The sequence below is a fragment of the Gekko japonicus genome, unplaced genomic scaffold, assembly GCF_001447785.1.
Source record: "Gekko japonicus isolate JY-2015 unplaced genomic scaffold, Gekko_japonicus_V1.1 scaffold134, whole genome shotgun sequence".
Lineage (NCBI taxonomy): Eukaryota > Metazoa > Chordata > Lepidosauria > Squamata > Gekkonidae > Gekko > Gekko japonicus.
In genome coordinates, this window is record NW_015172007.1 from 284,031 (window position 1) to 303,538 (window position 19,508).

Genomic DNA, 19,508 nt, shown 5'->3' on the forward strand with positions numbered 1-19,508 from the left:
TAGTCCTGGTTGCTAAGGCATATTCATACATTGCAGCTTGTTGCCCCCTTCATTCACAGCTGCAGTCTCCTCAGTCCAGCACAGGGGCTAAAATCAAAATCCCCAGGATGGCATGCAGCTTGTTACAGAGAAGTGATAATCTAGTAGGCAGCGTATGGACTGCACCTGGATCTCCTCCATTGCTGCTAAGACAGTTTCTGTTTGCTTGTATCCCACTCTTCTACCAAGGGCATATTACATGATGGAATTACCCCATTTATTATCACAACAAATACCGTAAGAGCCAGTTTGGTGTAGTGGTTAAGTGCGTGGACTCTAATCTGGGAGAACCGGGTTTGATTCCCCACTCCTCCACTTGCAGCTACTGGATGGCCTTGGGCAAGCCATAGTTCTGTCAGAGCTGTTCACTCAGAAACAGTTCTGGAAAGAGCTCTCTCAGCCCTACCTACCTCACAGGATGTCTGTTGTGGGGAGGGGAAGGGAAAGGAGTTAGTAAACTGCTCTGAGCCTCCAAGTGAAAGGTGGGGTATAAATCCAATCTCCTCCTCCTCCTTCTTCTTCCTCTTCTCCCAATTTATCTCATGGGGATGTTGTGAGAACAAAGTGGAGGAGAGGAGAACCACGCAGCATCTTCCTGGTAAGTACTTCTTGCCTACCAGTGTCATGTTTCAGTCAGTTCTGGGAACTAGGCCAACTGGTATGAACTGTGAGCTTACAATTCCCTAACTCAAATCTCATCCAAGTCATGAGTTTGGAGAGCCAGAATGGCTCATCGTATCCTACCTCACAGGGTTGTTGTAAGGATAACATGGAGAAGGGGACAATGTTGTAAGCCACTTTGGGTTCACACTGGCAAGCAAAGTGGGGTATAAATGAAGTAAATCAACTCAGTGGCTAGCCTTAAGTGTGGTACTCTCTTTTCTTATTGGCTCAGCACATATGTCTGAAAAATGGGCATAATAATTGCACAGGATTTGAAGCCTTTAAAAGCCCGTATACACGTGAAATAATGTTATTCATTAACTTTTGAATGTTCTAACTGTAGGTCATTGTTTTTTTTCTTTGTTTCATAGGTCACCTTACATTTGAACCCAATTTCTTCCATTCATATTCACCAAAAGCCGTTGGTGTTTCTTTTGAATTCTCCAGTGCCTTTGGTGTGGAAGGTAAAAACCGAAAGGCTTGCCCCTAGGATTTCAAGGTTTTTCTATGTAAGTATTCAGAGTTTCTTGATACTTTGTAGCCACTTCAAAATGCACTATATGTCATTGATGGTATTCATTTGGTAGGGCGGTGGGAAAGACTTTATGGATTTGCTCTTGTTGTGTGACTGTTGCCTTGAGAAGAATTCCTACTTTGAGAAGGGTGTGTGGCCCGTGACGTCTCTAGCCCTGGAGGACTCCATAGTGGTAATACCAAAGGCTCAGTAGGAAAGGCTACTTGCAGCTTGCTGGCTGTGTGGTCTGTAGCCTAAACACTCATCAGTTCAAGCTGAACCTCTTGAGCGCAGTAGAATGGTTATTTTTGCCTGGAGGCTTTCTTCAAAGTAAGGACAAAACTACTCCCAGAATGAAGTCACATATGCTTCTCAGATATGGGAATGCTTCTTCTGCAGAAAGATCCAGTTATTACCTACTGTTTTGTAATTCACATTGTCCTAGTTTGCCAGGATCTTCAATTTTGCTGTTTGTAGTGCGAAGCAGACTGGATGTTTGGATTGCATTTCTAGGCTATGATATCATGTCTCATGATGAATCCTTAAAGCTTCTCTATTTAACATCCTAATTTCAGAAATAGACACCACTGTTGCTGGCTGTAGAAGAGCTGCACTGAGCCTAGCTCTGCTCTATAAGACACAGGTCACAACATCAGCTAGTCTAGAATGAGTTGCCTTTTTCTCAAGTTGCATCTAGAACTCAGGGGGCAATCTAAAGTGTACTGAACAGATCTAATGTCTGTTACTAGTTGTACTCAGTTGTAAAAAAACAGACATAGTGTGGAAATCTTACTCATTTCTGTTTTACATATGTAGCATACATTAACTTCTATCACGTCAGCTCATCAGCCAAGAGAGCTGTATGTGGGATCCTGTCATACGGAGATGGTTTACACATGCTAGGGAGTGAAGTGGCAGAGGCCTGATTTGGTGGAATGGACTGTGAAACCTTAGACTGCAGTTCATGAAAGCATTTTGAATTCCACCCCCCCACCCCGGTATTAAAAATAAAAAAACAAAAAAACCTCCTTGCAGATAGAAATCAAGCACAGCAAGCAAACAGAGAATGGAGCCTGTCTTCCTGCTGTGCTAGCTTTCTATCTGGAGTTTTGAGTGGTTCTGCCCATTTTACCACTTTGGGATCTTGCTATCCCATTATCACCTCACTCTCCTGCAAGTGTGAACTAGGCCTAAGGACAGCTATCGGCTTCTTTGGCGGTAGTGAGATATCTTCCGCTCCCCCGCTCCATTGCCTACCGGCATCTGGAACACCAGTGGGAGGAAGTTCGTAAAAAATGTGGGTGTGTGCCAGTGTGCTGACATCACTTCTGTCAAAAACCAGAAGTGAGGTCACAACGTTGCGGAGGACACTCCAGGATTTGCAAGAACTTTATGGTAAAACCACCTCTTGAAAGTCCTAGAGTGCCCCCCAACACCATAACATCACATCTGGTTTTTGACAGAAGTGACGTCAGCATGCTGGCATGCCAGTCTCTGCCCCCAGAAGGCTCCCAGGGGTTGCCAGTTGTGGCCTAGGAACCCTAGGCATAAGACCAAATTAAAATGATTAAAAAAGCACAATATACCATCTTATTAGGATGTATTGTTTTATTATGCAAATAGGAGGTCCCATGTTTGTGCAGATGCTCCCCCAACATCTAGTTTACCCATAAAGAAAAAAGGAATTTTATCGCAAGCAACTTCTGTTTTTTGTGTACTAGAAATTGTTGATTTCAGAGAGCATTCAAATAGATGACCCCCCCCCCCTCCTTCTGCATTCTCAAATGGTAAGGGCCCAGAAGTGTTGTACTAAACATTAGAATTTAATCTGAGGTGGCCTTTTGATTCCTTCCAGTCCTGTGCTTCTGTGAAGGTTTCTCTTTGGCTTTCTCCCATTGTTTGTCTTACATTTCTGCAGAATTGTTCAAGGCAACTCACATTTACAAGATGTCCTTTGAATGGAGGTACATGACTAACGTTGTGTGTGGAATTTCTACAGCTGACAAACTACAGAATTTTGATCAATACACTAGCTTGTCTTTCATATTTAATGGCCATGTGACACCTCTGCATACACTCTAGTATTATTTTGGTCTGAAGTTTGGTCTTAAAGAATATGTAGAAAAGAAGCTTAATGCAAGTGTGAGGGACAGTAGGTTTTCCGATTTTTTCAGATCTATAGAATAATATTTCCTCCTAACTAGAAAATTCAAAAAATCTATGTGCAGTTTAGGGTTGCCAGGTCTCCTTTGGCCACTGGCAGGGTATGGAGGGGTCAAGTTGCCACATCTAGGTTGGAAAACTGGAGATTTGGGGGTGGAACCTGGAGAGGACAGGGACCTCAGTGGGGTACAATGCCACAGAGTCTACTCTTCAAAACACCCATTTTCTCCAGGGGAACTAATCTCTGTAGTCTGGAGATGAGGTATAATTCCAGGGAATCCCCAGGTCCCACCTGGAGGCTGACATCCCTAGTTGTAAAGTAGTAGTGCCACAGCTCCTTCAATGTGCAGAATAGAAAATTTGTTACTTTAGCCCTTTTACTAAAAATAATTTTGGCTTAGAAGTTGCCATGACCTAGGCATGAAAGTACATGCACACAGACATACACAAAAACCCACCAAAAATATTTTGGCTTGTAGGTGAAACTTCTTGTGTCAAACCACACAGGAAATTCATAATATTTTGAATCTTAATGTATGTTTTCTTAGTAAGATCCCAATTTAAAGATATTTTTTTTTACTTCAAGCAACTTCAGTGGCCAAAATAGAAATATTTGTGTCACAGATGCCGTATTAAAGGCAGAATTATTGTGTCTGTCTCTATGGAAGCATTCAATTAGGCGAGTCATAGAGTTCTTGGCTCATGTGCAAAGAAGCTACTTTTTAGGGGGGGTTAAAAGAAGTATTAACAGGTTGTGTAATAATGGAAAATAACTTTTCAGAAGTAGATCTTCTTTTAAAAAAGACGGAGAAATAAAAAGACCTGTTATTCAAGGTTGCAGAACCCTAAATTGTAGCTGTGGCTGACTCCATTGTGCAGATTTTTGAAATTTGCACAGGGCCCAGCCCTTGACTGTTAGATACAAGGATAAATAACAGTATGCTCGTCCCACATGTTCCACCCCATCACACACAAATGGGGCATAATTGTGAACACATAACCCTAGAAGCCTTTGTAGGTTTCTGTGAAGTGTGAGGCACACACACCTGGACTCTAGCTTCCACCTGTTGCATTCTCCAGATAGCATACAGAATGTGAGATTAAAAAGCCTCTTCTGTGCACTGTACTTGTCAAACTTCCTGCTCACTTGGCCCCAAACCTCTGCTGTCTGTACTATAACTCTATTGCTATATGGCACTAGACTGCTGTGGGCTATGGAAGCCTTGGAGGTCAGCTCAGCTGACTAGCTGCACTGTGTTATAGGGGGAAGGGAAACATCCCAGATATTTCCCTTTTTCCTCTGTGATCATACCTATCCCGAATCTAGAATAGAAGGGGGTATAAGCAGGAATAGAGAACTAATAGGTATCTTTGTGTACAAAATCCAGGCATTGATTGGGGTTGCAGCTGCACATGAATGTCCCCTTTTCCCTCTTGTGTGTGAATTAAACAGTATGTGGAGTTCTTCACAAAATCCCCAGATGCATTTCAGCCCAATTAGCATGTGATGCTGAACCCCGAGAGTGGCATTTGAAGTTCATGCGCACATAAGCACACTTACATATGCACAAACAGTGAAAGTGCAAGTCTGCTCACTTCTAGTCAGCTTCTGATCTATTTCAGTCACAGTTTCCCATTTGCAATTAGAGGAACTGCTAGTAATTAGATAGCATTGTTTCTTACACATACTAAAAAGTCAAGAGATTACAACAAACTGCTGCAAACTTTGGTTTGCTGTAGTTTACTGTCGTCATTTCAGCACTGTCTTGAGCACAGGGCACGATCGGACAAGTTAGTGCCATGACTGGAATATGTTGAGCATCTGACTCAGACAGCAGCAGTTCTCAAACTTTAGCAAACCCTTATTTTACCCTAAACTTTTCCCCTCAGACCCGCAAACCCTCCCCTCTCTTGCTGTGACTCAATGAGAACTGGACAGTTCTCTTTTCAAAATGCAAAAGGAAAACATGTCTATGTCCTATGGAGGCCTTTATAGGCCTCCTCGTGTCCTCCAAAAATATTGAAAACCCCTTTTCAGCTACTCTTCAAAAGCAGTATGATTCATGAGAGAACAAATTCAGACTGATTTAGGGGGATTTAAAAATCAGTTTTGCATTGAAAAGGCTGGTATGTAGATTAGGTTGATTTCCCCTACCACAGCCCCTAACATCTTGTTAGAAAATGAATTATGATCTCTATACTAAGGGGTTTATTTAACAGCAGAGGTAAATCTCTGAGAAAGGTACATTGTTTGTGATCTCTAGTGACTTATGTGTTCAAGCCTTGCTGAAAGTAAAAAAAAATGATAGTAGAACAAGTGAGTTAGTTAAATTAGTTTGCACAACATAGTATGTTACTTAACATGTATCTCCTCCTAGGCCTTCTCTCCTTTTTTCTCACTGCATTTAGAACTTAACACTTTGAGATTATTGGTTAGTGGTCTCTGTTGTTTACTTTACTTGATGTTTTTACTGGTAAATATTTTATTTTTAAGTGTACGTTTTTGATCTTATTGTTAGTTACGTTGGCCTTTTTGGCTGAAAGGCTGAATACAAAAGCACTAAATAAACAAAACATACTATGTGGAGTTAGCAGAAAATTCATGCCAAGAACGAAACCACATTTGTATCTTCTCAGTAGTTTGAAATATCTGATTTGTTATGCAAAGGCAGTTGATTCACCACAAATTCTGAAGCCTGGAGATACTGTAGGGGGAAAAGTTAAAATTAAGAAAAATCAGACTGAGTTAAAGGAAAAAAATAGATTTTCTTTTCAGGTTTTGAATACTGTATGTCAAAGCTTTAGCATAGTCTTTTGCATAAATCTAAACTATAGCAGTCTTGGAGGCAAAGGGAAATCCCAGCCACCGTTCCTAATTCTACCCCTCCTTTTTTCTCCCCCTGCTTCAAACAAGTTTCCACACAAAGGTATTGGCAGGAAGCCATGGTTTTTATGTTTTATTCTTGTGTCAAAGAGGTGGCCTTTGCAGGTGTTACTCAGCTGGTGGAAACTTTTGCTTCAAGCATCAGCCCTTTGACTTCCATGGCTCAATATTTTTCCTGCTGGAATGAGGGGGTTTGTTATGGAAACTACAATGAAATTTCCTTAGATACTTTTACTTTGTGGTCACAGATCATCAGTGGGGTTAGTGACTTATTACTGTTTCAATAGTTCTGTAGCAAAGCCAGTTATTTGCTGTAGGCGTGATTAGTGCTTCCCACTCCGAGTGTACAAGAAAAGAAGAAAGCTGAGTTTCTTAAGATTCTTCAGTGGTGAGATTCTTGAATTTTGGAATTTAAGCTAGTTGTGATTCCGTAGAGGAGTCAGTGCAGTTGACCACTGCCATACTCTTCAATTTATTGTAGTGTATCAAAAGATTGTATGTTAGCTGTTTCCTTTATGGATCTCAGAGTAGCTGACTGAGTGCCTAGGCAAAGGTTATGGGACAAATTGAATACATCATCTATTGATAACCATCTCCTTTTTCTGATCCAACAACTATATGATCAGCCTACTGCTCAGGTGAGATGTGGTCCATCTGGTGAACTGACCAGGGCTATTCCATTGAGTAAGGGAGTCAAGCAAGGATATATCCTTGCGCTGTTGTGATTTAATTTATATGTCAATGATTTAAGTTTTCATATTTCTGGAGAAGAATTTTACTCACCTTGCCTGGCTCATGTTAAATTACCCTATCTTTTATATGTGGACAATACCACTCTTCTGTCAAGATCTGTGGTCAGCCTATGTAAGCATATTGCTTCCTTTTGGGAGTATTGTTCCAGCGAGGGCATAACTATTAATGTTACTAAGTCAAAGGTTCTTCTTTTCAGTAAAAAACAAAGGATAAAGAAGTACAAGTAGCATGTCAATCCATGGAGCAAGTGAAACATTTCAAATATCTAGGAGTTATTTTTCAAGAAAGCCTTTCTTGGAAGATGCACTTGAATTCTGTTGTAAGAGTTGCTATGAGTATTGGAAAGGCCATTTCAAGATTTTATTACTCCTCTGTTGGCTAATATGTTCCTGCAGCAGTTAAAGTATTTAATGCTAAAGACACTGGGCAGATGTTACATGCTGCCAGGGTTGGGATCAGACCAATAACAGACAACATTGATAAACCACTATCAAGATTCTTATATAATAGTTTGGGAATACCTCAATGTGTGTCTGAAATAGCTCCGAGAGCCAAAGTTGGGGAGATGTCCTTTGAAGCAAAGGCCTGGGGCAGAGCATTTAATCTGAAAATTAGGATCCTAAAATCAAATTCAGAACAAGCCCCCTTGGATTAGTCAAATTTTGCCATCACACAAGTGATCGGGACAGATTTTGTTGTTTGTTCAGTCGCACAGTCCAACTCTTTGCGACCCCATGGACCACATCATGCCAGGCCCTCCTGTCTTCCACCGTCCTCTGGAGCTTGTTTAATTTCACTTTTGTTGCATCGATAACACTGTCTAACCATCTCATCCTTTGCAGTCCCCTTCTTCTGTTACCTGGATCATAAGTTATTACGTTTGGGCATTACCCATGATGTGACAGAAACAATGAGTAGACAAAAATTGACCCAGATCATTAGAAGATATCTGAGTGACTTTGATTATGAGAGTATATTGATTAGAGCCCACAGTGTGTGTTCATCTTTCTCAGTAGGCATTCTCCAACAAAAATGCCAAACTGTCTGTCTGTGCTAACTCTTCCTAAGTCTAGAAGAGCATTCATGCTTGCACACCTGAATGCCCTACTTTCAGCAGTGATGTTAGGAAGATTCAATGGAATTCCATATTCATATAGACTCTGTAATTGTGGCAACAACAGAATTGATTCTGTGGATCATATTTTTGAGTGCCCCAAATTTTCATATCTAAGGTCTGAATTGATCTCTCTGCTATTTAATCAGGACTTTCTCTTCAGAAGCTAAATTATCTTGATTACTCAGAGATAAAGATAAACATACTATTTTGCCTGTGGCAAAATTTCTGGCAGCTGTTAAGTTACATGATAACTTTTGTAGTAACTTTTTGGCTCCCTTTTTGTGGGGTAAAGGTTTGCTGTTTATGACTCTGGTTGTGAAAACAGTAATTAAGAAGTAAGGAAGTAAGTAAGAAGCTAGTTGTATTAGGAAATGAATCTGATGGTTTTTCCATGGGAAATACATTTCTAGGTGTAACTCCCTTCCCCCAGCCAGTTGGGATGAAATTCTCAAGGACTGCTTTCTTTACCCAAGGGAGCTGTCCTCCAAAAATTTCCAGTAGGAGAAATTGCCTCAATCTTTATAGGCCATTCAAATTCTTACTTGCCCAGTAAGCATCAGCAGCATAAACTAAGATATGATTTCTAACTGTTCCCCTCGAGCAGCCATGTGTGCATGTTTGTAAAAAGGGAGTACATGTATGCAGGGGTCATTTCATAGAAAAAGAGGTGCAGGAGCTCATTAGCATAACTTATTTGCATATGCCACACCCCCTGACATCACCAGAAGTGTGTCAGAAGGCAACACCCACTGCTCAGGCTCCACTGGACTGTTTTGGACTGCTAGCTATTGGGGGGGGACGTGCAGATGTGTCCTGGCAGAGGAGAGAGAGCTTGTACCTGAAGGCGGGCCGGGGGGGGCACTCTGCAACTTACCTGGCTGCTTCTTGCTCCTCGTGGCCCGACTGAGGGCTGCTGGGAGCAGGGGGCGGGGCTTGTTGCATGTGACCACCCCCTGGGCTCCTTACTGCCGGAGCTCCGCTCCTCTGCGCTCCCACAGGAAATTACCCCTGCATGTATGAGGATACCAGGCTGTTGGAGAATGCTGCGCTGCATTTCTTTCAGCATTTTCCTCATTGACTGCCCATATGGGAGCCAGGCTAGGAGAAAATATGCAAAGCATTAGAGTAAGAAGTGGAATGGGCAAGAAAAAGCTTCCCTGACCCATGTACTCTGTTGTCATTGTTTAAATATATATAGATCTCTCCCTGGTTTCATTACGGGTGAATGGGAGGGACTGCCTTTTATTCTCCAACCAGAGCTAATGGCAACAGGAGGAAATATTTATATAAGGGGGAAAGATGCAGTTGCTTAATGCTTGTGTGTGAAATTACTGTACAGAGATTGAGAGATCTCAGATCCTCAAACTGCTTTCTCATAGAGAGGTGATGGGATCCTTCCTTCTATCTCATTTGGGTTGGTGTGTATATATTTTTTTCACATTTGGTAGGTGGTGAGTGGGGAAGAACTTTAAGATTCTGCCTCTTTCTGTGCGGAATATATTAAATAAGTTTGTCTCCAGGCCATTCCATTGTTGGGGGGAGGGAGCCTGGTTGTCTCAATACCCTTCCCCCCCCTCCACAGTTCTGCCTCTCTGCCAGTTCATCAGAGTGAAGCATTTCCTTTGGTCCCCCGCAAGGCATCATTGCAACTTAGCTAGCACTCCTGATGGGGTGTGGACTGCTGTTTTTCTACCCCGCATCCGGTCCCTTATGTAGATATAAGTGAAGCATTTCCCCTACCTTCCTAGCCTTGCACACATGCAACCCCAAATAATAGAGTAATACAGGCAACCAGGACCCCTTGTTATGTAAAACCAGAGAGCCTTGTCAGCTGGTACTTCTGAGCGCACACACAAAAAAGCGCCAACTGGAATGAGCCTGATCAGTTCTAGTTGGATGATGTCTGAGTATGCATATATTTGCTGATGCTGAATTAGGTTCTCCCTCATGCTGCCTCCCAGGAAACCAGGACAGGGAAGGCATCAGAACAACTGTCAAGACCTTCAGCATGCTTCACTTTACTCTGCTCTGGTTAGACCTCACTTGAAGTATGGTGTTCAGTTCTGGGCACCACAATTTAAGAAGGATATAGACAAGCTGGAATGTTTCCAGAGGAAGGCAACAAAGATGGTGAGGGGTCTGGAGGAGACCATGTCCTATGAGGAAAGGTTGAAGGAGCTGGACTGAGACGACTGAGAGGTGATATAACCATCTTCAAGTACTTGAAGAGCATATAGAGGATGGTGCAGAGTTGTTTTCTGTTGCCCCAGAAGGTCAGAACTGGTTGAAATTAAATCAGAGGAGTTTTCGGCTAAACGTTAGGAAGAACTTCCTGACAGAGCGGTTCCTCAGTTGAACAGGCTTCCTTGGAAGGTGATGGACTTTCCTTTGGAGGTTTTCAAACAGAGGCTAGATGACCATCTGACAGCAATGCTGATTTTGAGAACTTAGGCAGATCTCATGAGAGGGAGGACAAGAAGGGTTGCCTCAGTGCTTAGTTCTTGTGGCCCTTTCTTACACACCCAGGGAAATGCTGATTGCCACTTTGGGTTCAGGAAGCAATTTTTGTCCAGGCCAGTTTGGCCAGGGATCCTGGAGAGAGTTTTTTTTGTCATCTTCTGGGCCTGGAACAATGGTCACTGGGGGTGTGGAGGAAGGTATTTGTGAATTTCCTGCATTGTGCAGGGGGTTGGACTAGATGACCCTTGAGGTCCCTTCCAACTCTTATGATTCTATACTTCCAAATATTGGAAATAATTTTGTTTGGATTAGGAGCCTTTTTGATATTTCCAAGCAGATTGTGGTTTGGGTTAGATCTTCTTTTGAACAGTTCTGCCTGAACATCCCTGCTCCCCACCCAGAGGAATTAACTACAGATTTCAGTGGAGATTGCAGCCCCAGAAGCACATCCCTTCACATATGTGGAGCTATGTTTTTCATTGAATGAATGAGACAGGCTGTGTGTACCAAAACTCACTGTGTACCTAGTAACAGGTGCTGAATTCTAGGTTGGAACACTTGGCTTTACTCCTGAAACTGCTTGCTTATAAACACTGAGTGTGTGTGTGTGTGTGTGTGTGTGTGTGTGTGTGTGTGAGAGAGAGAGAGAGAGAGAGAGAGAGAGAGAGAGAGAGATTGATTTCAGGATGAGGACCCTGAAAATGCTGCAGTAGACTATGTAGGGCAAACTGTCTGGGGAAGCTGTCCCGTGGGCTTTACAGCGATTGCTGCTCTGTTTAATGGTATAAAAGCAACACCAACAAAGGGCTGCAAATATAAAGGCCAATAATTAAAAGCCCTGTATGCATTTGTAGAAATATAAACTGGTGTCATTTCTTTCTGCCAAAAAGCCTGGCTTGCTCCCTTCCCCCAAGACTATGTTTCAAAAATGTTGGGCCTCTGCCACCAAACCCCAGGCAGCTCTTTGGTTTGCACTGAGTTTTGGATGACTGTCAAAGCTTACTGAAAAACAAGTGCTATTTCTTTTCCTGTGCCTAGTATTTAACGGGAAATCAGGAGGCTACATTTCCAATCACTTGTTAAATCAACCCAGATGTGAACTGAGCACCGAACTAAGAGGGTAGGGTAGGAAATGTATAGCTAGTGATAAAATTCAAATAAATAGTGACCTTATAGGATTGGAAGTAAAAGAAGAGATGTAGGATACAATTCTGAAAATGTTGGATATATGCTACTTTAATGGGATTTTTAAAAATTCAAAACCAGAAAATACTCACCTTTCCTATTATGATTCTACATTTGACAGCTAATTTTTTCCCTACTTTACTTTTCATTCCCCATGTACTTTGAGATTGTTTAAAATTAAATTTTCTAGTGTTCTTTAAAAAGATCACTTTTTTGTCTCACTTTGGACATTTGCCATGCAGGTAAATTCAAAATGCAAAGTGTTGTTTATATTAGCTTTTCTAAGTGGGCTTTATTTTGCACTTGGATTTATTTAAGCAGCTTAGAATAAAGGGGCAGAACTAGAGAATGGAAGTCTTCTTGCTGGAAAATTAATTCTGGAGTTAAGCACTTTGAACCTACCAATCTGCCTGGAGACTTCCTAGAATTACAGCTGTCTCTAGGCTATATAGTAGATTTGCCAGGTAGTGCCTATCAACCAGTGGGAGACCAAATAGGGCCGGGATACACAGGGCAGACATTGGCAATGGCATGATGTTACTTCTAGGAAAACCCAAAAGTGACATCACACATCTATAGAAATCATGGAAATCGTCAATCCTTACAGACATTGCTTCCAGGTCCCCCTTACAAAGGATATCAGTCCTATCTAGGAATGGCTGGGAAATCTATGGTAAAACAATAGATTTTTAGGGAGACATTATGTCATTTCAGGGTTTTCCTGGAAGTGACATTACACCATTTCCTACAATGGTTTTTAAAATTTGTTTGCTCCCACTGGCTGTTGGAGTGCTGGTGAGCAAGGCCCACTGGGGGCAGGAGATTTCCTGCTGCCAGTAGTTATATGGCAACCCTACCAGTGCTCCCTCTAAGCTGTGGAGCCTTGTGAGCAAAAATTCTACTTTGTGGGCTGCTGGCATTAAAGTTGTGAGCAAGCAATTTGGCTACTGCATCAATTAGTTTGCTCTGGAGCCATCCTTCCTGAGCTAAGGCAAAAATGTGTGAGCTGGAGGCTAAAAAACTGAGCTAGCTCACGCTAACTCAGTTTAGAGGGAACACTGAACCCTACTATAGAGATCAGAGAAAATGGCTGCTTTGGAGGATGAACTTTGGTTCATTTTACCCTGCTAAGATCCCTGTTCTTGCCAAACCCTACCGTCTCTAAGCTTCACCCACAAATCTCCAGGAATTTTCCAACACAGAGTTGGCAACCCATCATGTTAGAAATATATAATTTAAAATGTGATTTAGCACAGATATTTGCATACGTCTATTGCAGTGTACTGGAATTTTTGCAGTAGCATGCCTTTCAAATTCTAGATAGTCCCTGTAGAACAGCGACACAGAGAAACTATCGTTCTTTATTCCAGGATCAGTAAATTGCTAAGGAAGGACTGAATGTCAATCTTAATTCCCTTCCCCAAACACTTACTTCCTCAAAAATCTACCACATATCTTTGTCACATATCTTGCATATCATAACACGTGCTAAAATTCTTATTACTCTTGGCAGGAGAATACAGATAACCAGTTTAGAAAGACGTGCCCGTAGATGTGAGAGCTAAATTACCTGATAAATGATTATCTCTAGTGAGAGAGATGTGGGTAGACTCTTCCATTTATGGTACAACCTGTATACTTAGTCCTCACAGCCACTGCCTCAGTGTAACATCTTGCATATGGTCATATGACACAGTACTGCTTGGACCTGGAAATAAATCAAGCATTCATGAATACTCAGGCTTACTGTCTTCCTAACATTTCTGTAATTTTCCTCTTTGCACAAATAGTTGCTCCACTTTGGTGATCTTTTTTCTTTTTTTGCTCTGCAAAAGACACTAGATTGACATGTTTGTTTTATTAAATGTAATAATGATGTGGCAATAATACAAACAGATGGAAAAATGGAAGGGAAAAGGGCCCATTTTGGATTTGTAACTATTCCTTTGCAGTGTTTGAGACCTGACTTAAAGTCGGCTGTTTAACGTTCTCATCTGGCTCTTGCTTATCAGATAATTCAAGCTCAAAAGGACCTTGGCAATGTTGCAAGGTCAAATTTAACGTAAGTCTGCAAAGCTTTTGGAACAATTTCTGGTAAGAAATATTTTTTAAAATTAAATATAAATAATAATAGAGGCAAGGACATTCTCTCCTCTCCCACACAATCTATTTCTAGGGGCAGTTTTAGCCAGAAATGCCCCTTGGAGTGTGTGGATTTCCCGTATCTAAGTTTTAAAAGTCCATTATTTTAAAATGTGCTTTGGTGAGGCTGAGGTCAGGGTTGTATACCAGGTTGTCATCCAAGACCCTTGTCTAGCCTGAGAGCAAAGAAAGGGAAGAGGGGTGCTGTTATCCTTGGCCTCCTCCTTCCTCAGAGAGTGAGGACTTAGGAAAAGTCATTTTCCTGACTTAGGAAAAGGATTTTGAAAATCACCAGCTAGATGGGGAGAAAATCTCAGGCAAATAAAAATTAAGAAAATAGAAAAAAAATTAGACCTATTTTCACTAGGAATAAGGCCCGTTGTAGAAATAAATACAACGAACGCTAGAAAGAGGCTCTGGGAGAGTGCCAAGGCCTTGGGCACCCAGCGTCAATGTGTTGTGGCGACCTCAGCAGGGTATAATGACACAGAGTCCACCATTTTCTGCAGAGGAACTGATCTCTGCTACCTGAAAAAGACCCCTCACCTGGAGATTGGCAACAATTGTTACCCAAGAGGGAATGGCTGGCTTGGAGGGTGGAGTCTATGGCATTGTACCTGTCTGAGGTCCCACCACTCCTCAAACCTCACCCTCTCCAGGTTCTATCCCTCAAATCTCTAGGAGTTTCCCACCTGGAGTTGGCAACCCTATCTCCTTCCCAGTCAATCATCAACCTACCTTCATTTCCCCCTCACTTTTCAGCTTTTCCATTTCCTCACACACACACCCTGCAGCCTCTGAAGCCCTGACTGCCACAGAGTCCACCGTTTTCTCCAGGGGAACTGATCTCTGCCATCTGGAGAGCAGTTGTAATTCTGAGTGATATCCGGCCCTCACCTGGAGATTGGCAACAATAGTTTCCCAGGAGGAAAAGTAGTCTTTCTCTGCAATGGGGACCAAAGCAGCTTACATCATTCTCCTTTCCCCCTTTTGACTTGCACAACAACCCTGTGAGGTAGGTAAGGCTGAAAGTCTGTGACTGGTCCAAAATCACCAACTCAGCTTCTACAGCAAGAACCTGGATCTAGCAGACCCTGCTCTGAAGCACTAACTGCTACGCCTAGGGCAGCCAATCTCCAGGTGGAGCCTGAAGATCACCAGGTATCACAACTGAACTCCAGACAACAGATCTCTCCCCCCCCCCGGAGAAAATAACTGCTTTGGAAGGTGGGCTTTATGGCATTCTGTTCAACTGAGGCCTCTCCCCTCCCCAAAGCCTGGCTTCCATGGACTCTACCAGAAAATCTCCAGGAATATCCCTACCTGGATCTGGCAACCCTTGTCAGGACTGGCCCAAATGAGTTCCTCACAAAGGCCTGCAAAGGGTTTCCTTGCTTTGTCTGAACCAAACTTGGTTGCCTACCATGGCGAAATGGGCTCCAGTTTACAACTCAGCTGTTTTCCTCCCACCCTTGTCCCGTGGCCGTATCTCACTCCTTATGTTCGCTGCCACCACTCTTGGAATCGTCACTGCCTTTTTAGAGGGACAGCGAGACCCCGCTGGCAGAATCTCCCTATTTGGAGATGGAATCCTCAATCTTTGGGGGATCCCTGGAAAGTTGGCAACCCAAGGGTCTGGTCTTTCCTTGCTTCCCTGGGCTACCCCCCACCCTTTGGTATTGTGCAGAGTGGGGGAGACTATGTGGTCAGAGCACAACACACTTGGGGCAGCTGGGAACTGTAGGCCAGCAGATGAGGAAGCCCCATTCAACCCAGTGAGTGATACCCCTGCAGGCCCCTCTCTGGAACTACAGCTCAATTAAACCTGATGGGAGAACATTTTAAACAAAGAACCACAGCAATCTGCAAGGCTCTCCCGAGGGCTGAAGAATAATTGGCAGGCAAACGGCCGCGGCTGCTCCTCCGCTGGTCTTCTCGTGACGGCTGAAGAAGGCTGGTTAGGCAAATGGCTGCTCAGTTGTTCGGATTGGAGTTTTGGTGGGAGCTGGCTCTGTGGGCGGGACTCAGGCTCACCTGAGCAGTTCAGGCAGCCAACGGATTTTGGCAAGCATAGACTGTTGCCATGCGAAAACACATTTATATATAAGGACAGGATTACAAAGGTACAGCTTAATTAGGAAGACTCAACTTTTCTCTCTATGCATGTTTTTAAACCCTCCCTTCTGCTGTGACAAGTGGACTTGTAGCTGCATAAGCAACAGATGGGGAGAGTGGCTTGTCAAATACTGGCAACACCAAGATAAGAGACAAGAGAAAGAATTCCCCAGTCAACAGAGCTGTTAAATGCTTCAGCTGTAATGAAGGAGACATCTGGCAACAGAAGGCACAATATTGTGCATATTGCCCCCAACTTCATACGTATGAAATCCATTGATGCTGGTGGGGTAGTAGATGTTAAATTGCTTTTAGTCCTTTTCCATGTCTTCTATTATGCTTTTATTAATACATCACAGTTGGAGAGAAGGTGCTTGCAGGTATTTGGCACAGATTATAAAACGAATTTTGTGTGGGGGCATATTCATAATGTCTGTTGCCCTTCTTACCTAAATAGGTGCCACAGAATGGGGGTGGGGTGGGGGGAGAAACAGCAGATGCTGTGGCCAGAACTGATCTTTGAGGCTTTTGGCTAGTTTTAATAGCAGGCAGGTTTGCTGCATCAGACTTTTCCTTCCTTCTGCCTTGATGCCTGTATTTTTAGATGTTCACTAATGGCAGAGTGAATGATAGAAAAAAACAAGGAAGAGCCAGGTGGCAGGAAAGGAGATACACTTGTGGCGGGGTCAGCATGTTAAATAGGGTTTCTAGGCATGACCTGGCAACCAGTGGGAGTTGGGGGGGGTAGAGACATGGGGGTGCCATCAGAGGACAACATGGGGAAACCTATAAATGACGGCTCACTCCTCTAGCAATCACAGAAACTCTGTGGGGAAACCATCACCAGAAACTCTGTGATCAAGCCATAGTTTCCAGTGATTCCTAGAACAGATGGACATCACTTCTAGGGTTTCCCCAGAAGTGATGTCATGCTGTTGCCCAGCAGTGAGTTTTTCAGATTATTTTTCTCCTGCTGGTTGCAGGAGCAACAGTGGAAAATGAAAGCCCTGCCCCTGGGGAAAACTGGCATCCCTAATGTACTTTTGTAAGTTCAGGGCTAGGTACAAATATGTACTTGGGATAGTAGTAGCAGCTGCTGTTCTGAATTTGAGTGCAGGACTTGGAAAAGCCAATAGAGATCAATAGGCTAACAGTACTTAGGCAATAGGCTAGCCAATACTTGGAAGAACCACAGGCATACAGAAGGCTAAGTGACCTCCATTCTTTCAGACAGTTTGAAATCTAAATACAATGCCTGAATGAATGACTATAAAAAGACTTCATCACCTGTGAGCATAGGACAAATGTCCAAAATGTCACAGGCCAAAAAAGATCTATGTCAAACTATTGTGGAGTTCTTGATGTAGATTCCTAAGGTGGTAAGCTAACAATTCTGCATGTCATGTGAAAACTCGCAATTTGAAGCTTACTTTGTACTTACTGTCCCATCGCAAATCTGTTGAACAAGGGTTGCATAACACTGTACATGCAGGTATGTATGCAGATTTGGGTATGTAATGAAGTGATCTTGGGAGTGATCACTCAGGCCTCTAGCCTGGTCCTAATAGATTCCATGCTGGATGTGTGAATTGTAACTCAGCAAAAATGCAGCTGTAAAAAACGAAGGGCCCACTTAATAGGCCCTGAAGTTAGGAAGAACAAAGAAAGAAGCACAAGGGGTTGAAGGACGTGCGTGTGCCTGTGTTAGTTGGTATAGGTCAGACAAGGGATTCTTTTTTTCTAAGTGGATTTTTTTTAAAGACAGGAATTCTTTGATTTAGAGAATTTATCTTGTCAGCAAAGGGTTGTAATTGTGCCTTGTGGTTTTTCACAACGGTTAAAGAAGACTAAGAGAACTACAACAGTTAAAGTCTAGAGAATGCATCAGAGAAGACCCTTATATTGAGGTGCCCATGCCTAAAGACTGACATATCATTGTGATGGCTAGTGCATGGTTACATTTGTTAAGTGCCTCATGTGCACATTTATAAATATGAAGCATAAGTGATGACAGATGGTGCTTCTGCGGAGATTGTCAGAATGATTGGCAATGACATTTTCATAACCGTGTGTCTTGGCAGAGGGGTTGTTAGGCAGTCAGTTGTCTTCAGACAAATAATATGCATACCTTTTAAGAGTAGTTTTAAAGACCATGCAGGACCTTGCTAAACTCTGTGCACCAGCCAAGAAGCACAGTTGATTACAATCCCATAATTTGTTGAGACAAATATTTGCTTATGCAAATCTGTTTAAATCTGAGGATAACGAAAATTAAGAGTAGCAAGAGCCCCAAAACAATACAGGCAGATTTCCTCTGTTCCATTTTAGACAAAGGGTAGCTAACCATGGAAAAGACAGTATTCTGACATGGGCTTTCATGGACTAGGAATGCCTTTCATCATATGCATGCACTGGTACGAGGCAGATATTTATGTTATAATGTTATGAAGAAAACTGCGGAGTTAAAGAGCCATAGAATTCAGGAAGTACCTGGTGAGGTATAATTACATGACATTCAAACGTGATGAAGTGCGAGGACTCCCATCCTTCTGCAGACTCCGTCACGCTGGAAGGAAGTTGTGTCACTCTTTCGCTCTGCTGAGTGCATCCTTTTCCTCTGTTGTCTGTGAGGATATGAAGCTGCCTAAGTCCGAGTCAGGGGCGTAGACTTTCCAATTTCCCGGGGGGGGCTGGGGCTGGGTCAGAGGCATTGCTGTGCTAGGAGCAAGGGTGGCTGGAACCAGTTGCCCCTGGGGGAGGCTGAGCACCTTCCTGAAACTTTCGGGAGGGGGGCGCCCTGCCGCCCCCATGAAGATTATGCCTATGGAGTGAAGGACAGGGTATAAATCTTCTTTTCCTCCTCCTCAGATAACAACTAGCATCTTTCAAAGGCTGCTCCAAATAAAGAAAATTACAGTAATCTATCCTGGGTCTGTGACCAGATCATGCTTTTTTCAGGAAGGGCTGCGGAGTAGCAGATCAGTGAAACCAATGAAAGGGGCCATGTGCCAGAGGAGACTTGAGTCTCCAGCCAGTCTGTAGGGTTGTCAACAGACTTGAAGAAGAACCTCCTGTGCATTTAACAGAGGCTTAATGTGTGGAAATGGGCAGCTGATGCTTTTCATGGCAGGGAGGTAAGCAACATCACCTGGTAAGAAACATGCCATGAAGCCTCTGTTAAAGGGACAGGACATTATTTCTCCAGCAGCACCTGTTTCTGCAGGGGGAGTGTAATAACCCCCTCCCAGACAGGCGTGCTGCTTAGTCCTCTGGAAGCTTTGCCCTTGACCAAAAGCACCTCAGTCTCATTGGGACTGCACTTCAGTTTATCGGTCCTCAGCCATCTCATTACCGGACTTGAATGAGCTGGTTTATTCTATTTATTTAATTCATTTGTGCCCTGCCTTTCTGCCCAACGGGGACCCAAGGCAGCATTCTCCTGTTCTCCATTTTACCCTTACCTCAGTCCTGAG

The 19,508-nt window shown here is 43.0% G+C and overlaps 1 protein-coding gene across 1 annotated transcript in view; it reads left to right on the forward strand.

The window, feature by feature from the left end:
* TGFBR3 (transforming growth factor beta receptor III) overlaps positions 1-19,508 on the forward strand; it is a 180,578-nt gene that overhangs the window by 82,806 nt on the left and 78,264 nt on the right. Inside the window, exon 3 of the mRNA XM_015420182.1 lies at positions 1,074-1,211. Within this exon, the coding sequence (XP_015275668.1) occupies positions 1,074-1,211 (138 nt within the window). The remainder of the gene's footprint in view (positions 1-1,073; positions 1,212-19,508) is intronic.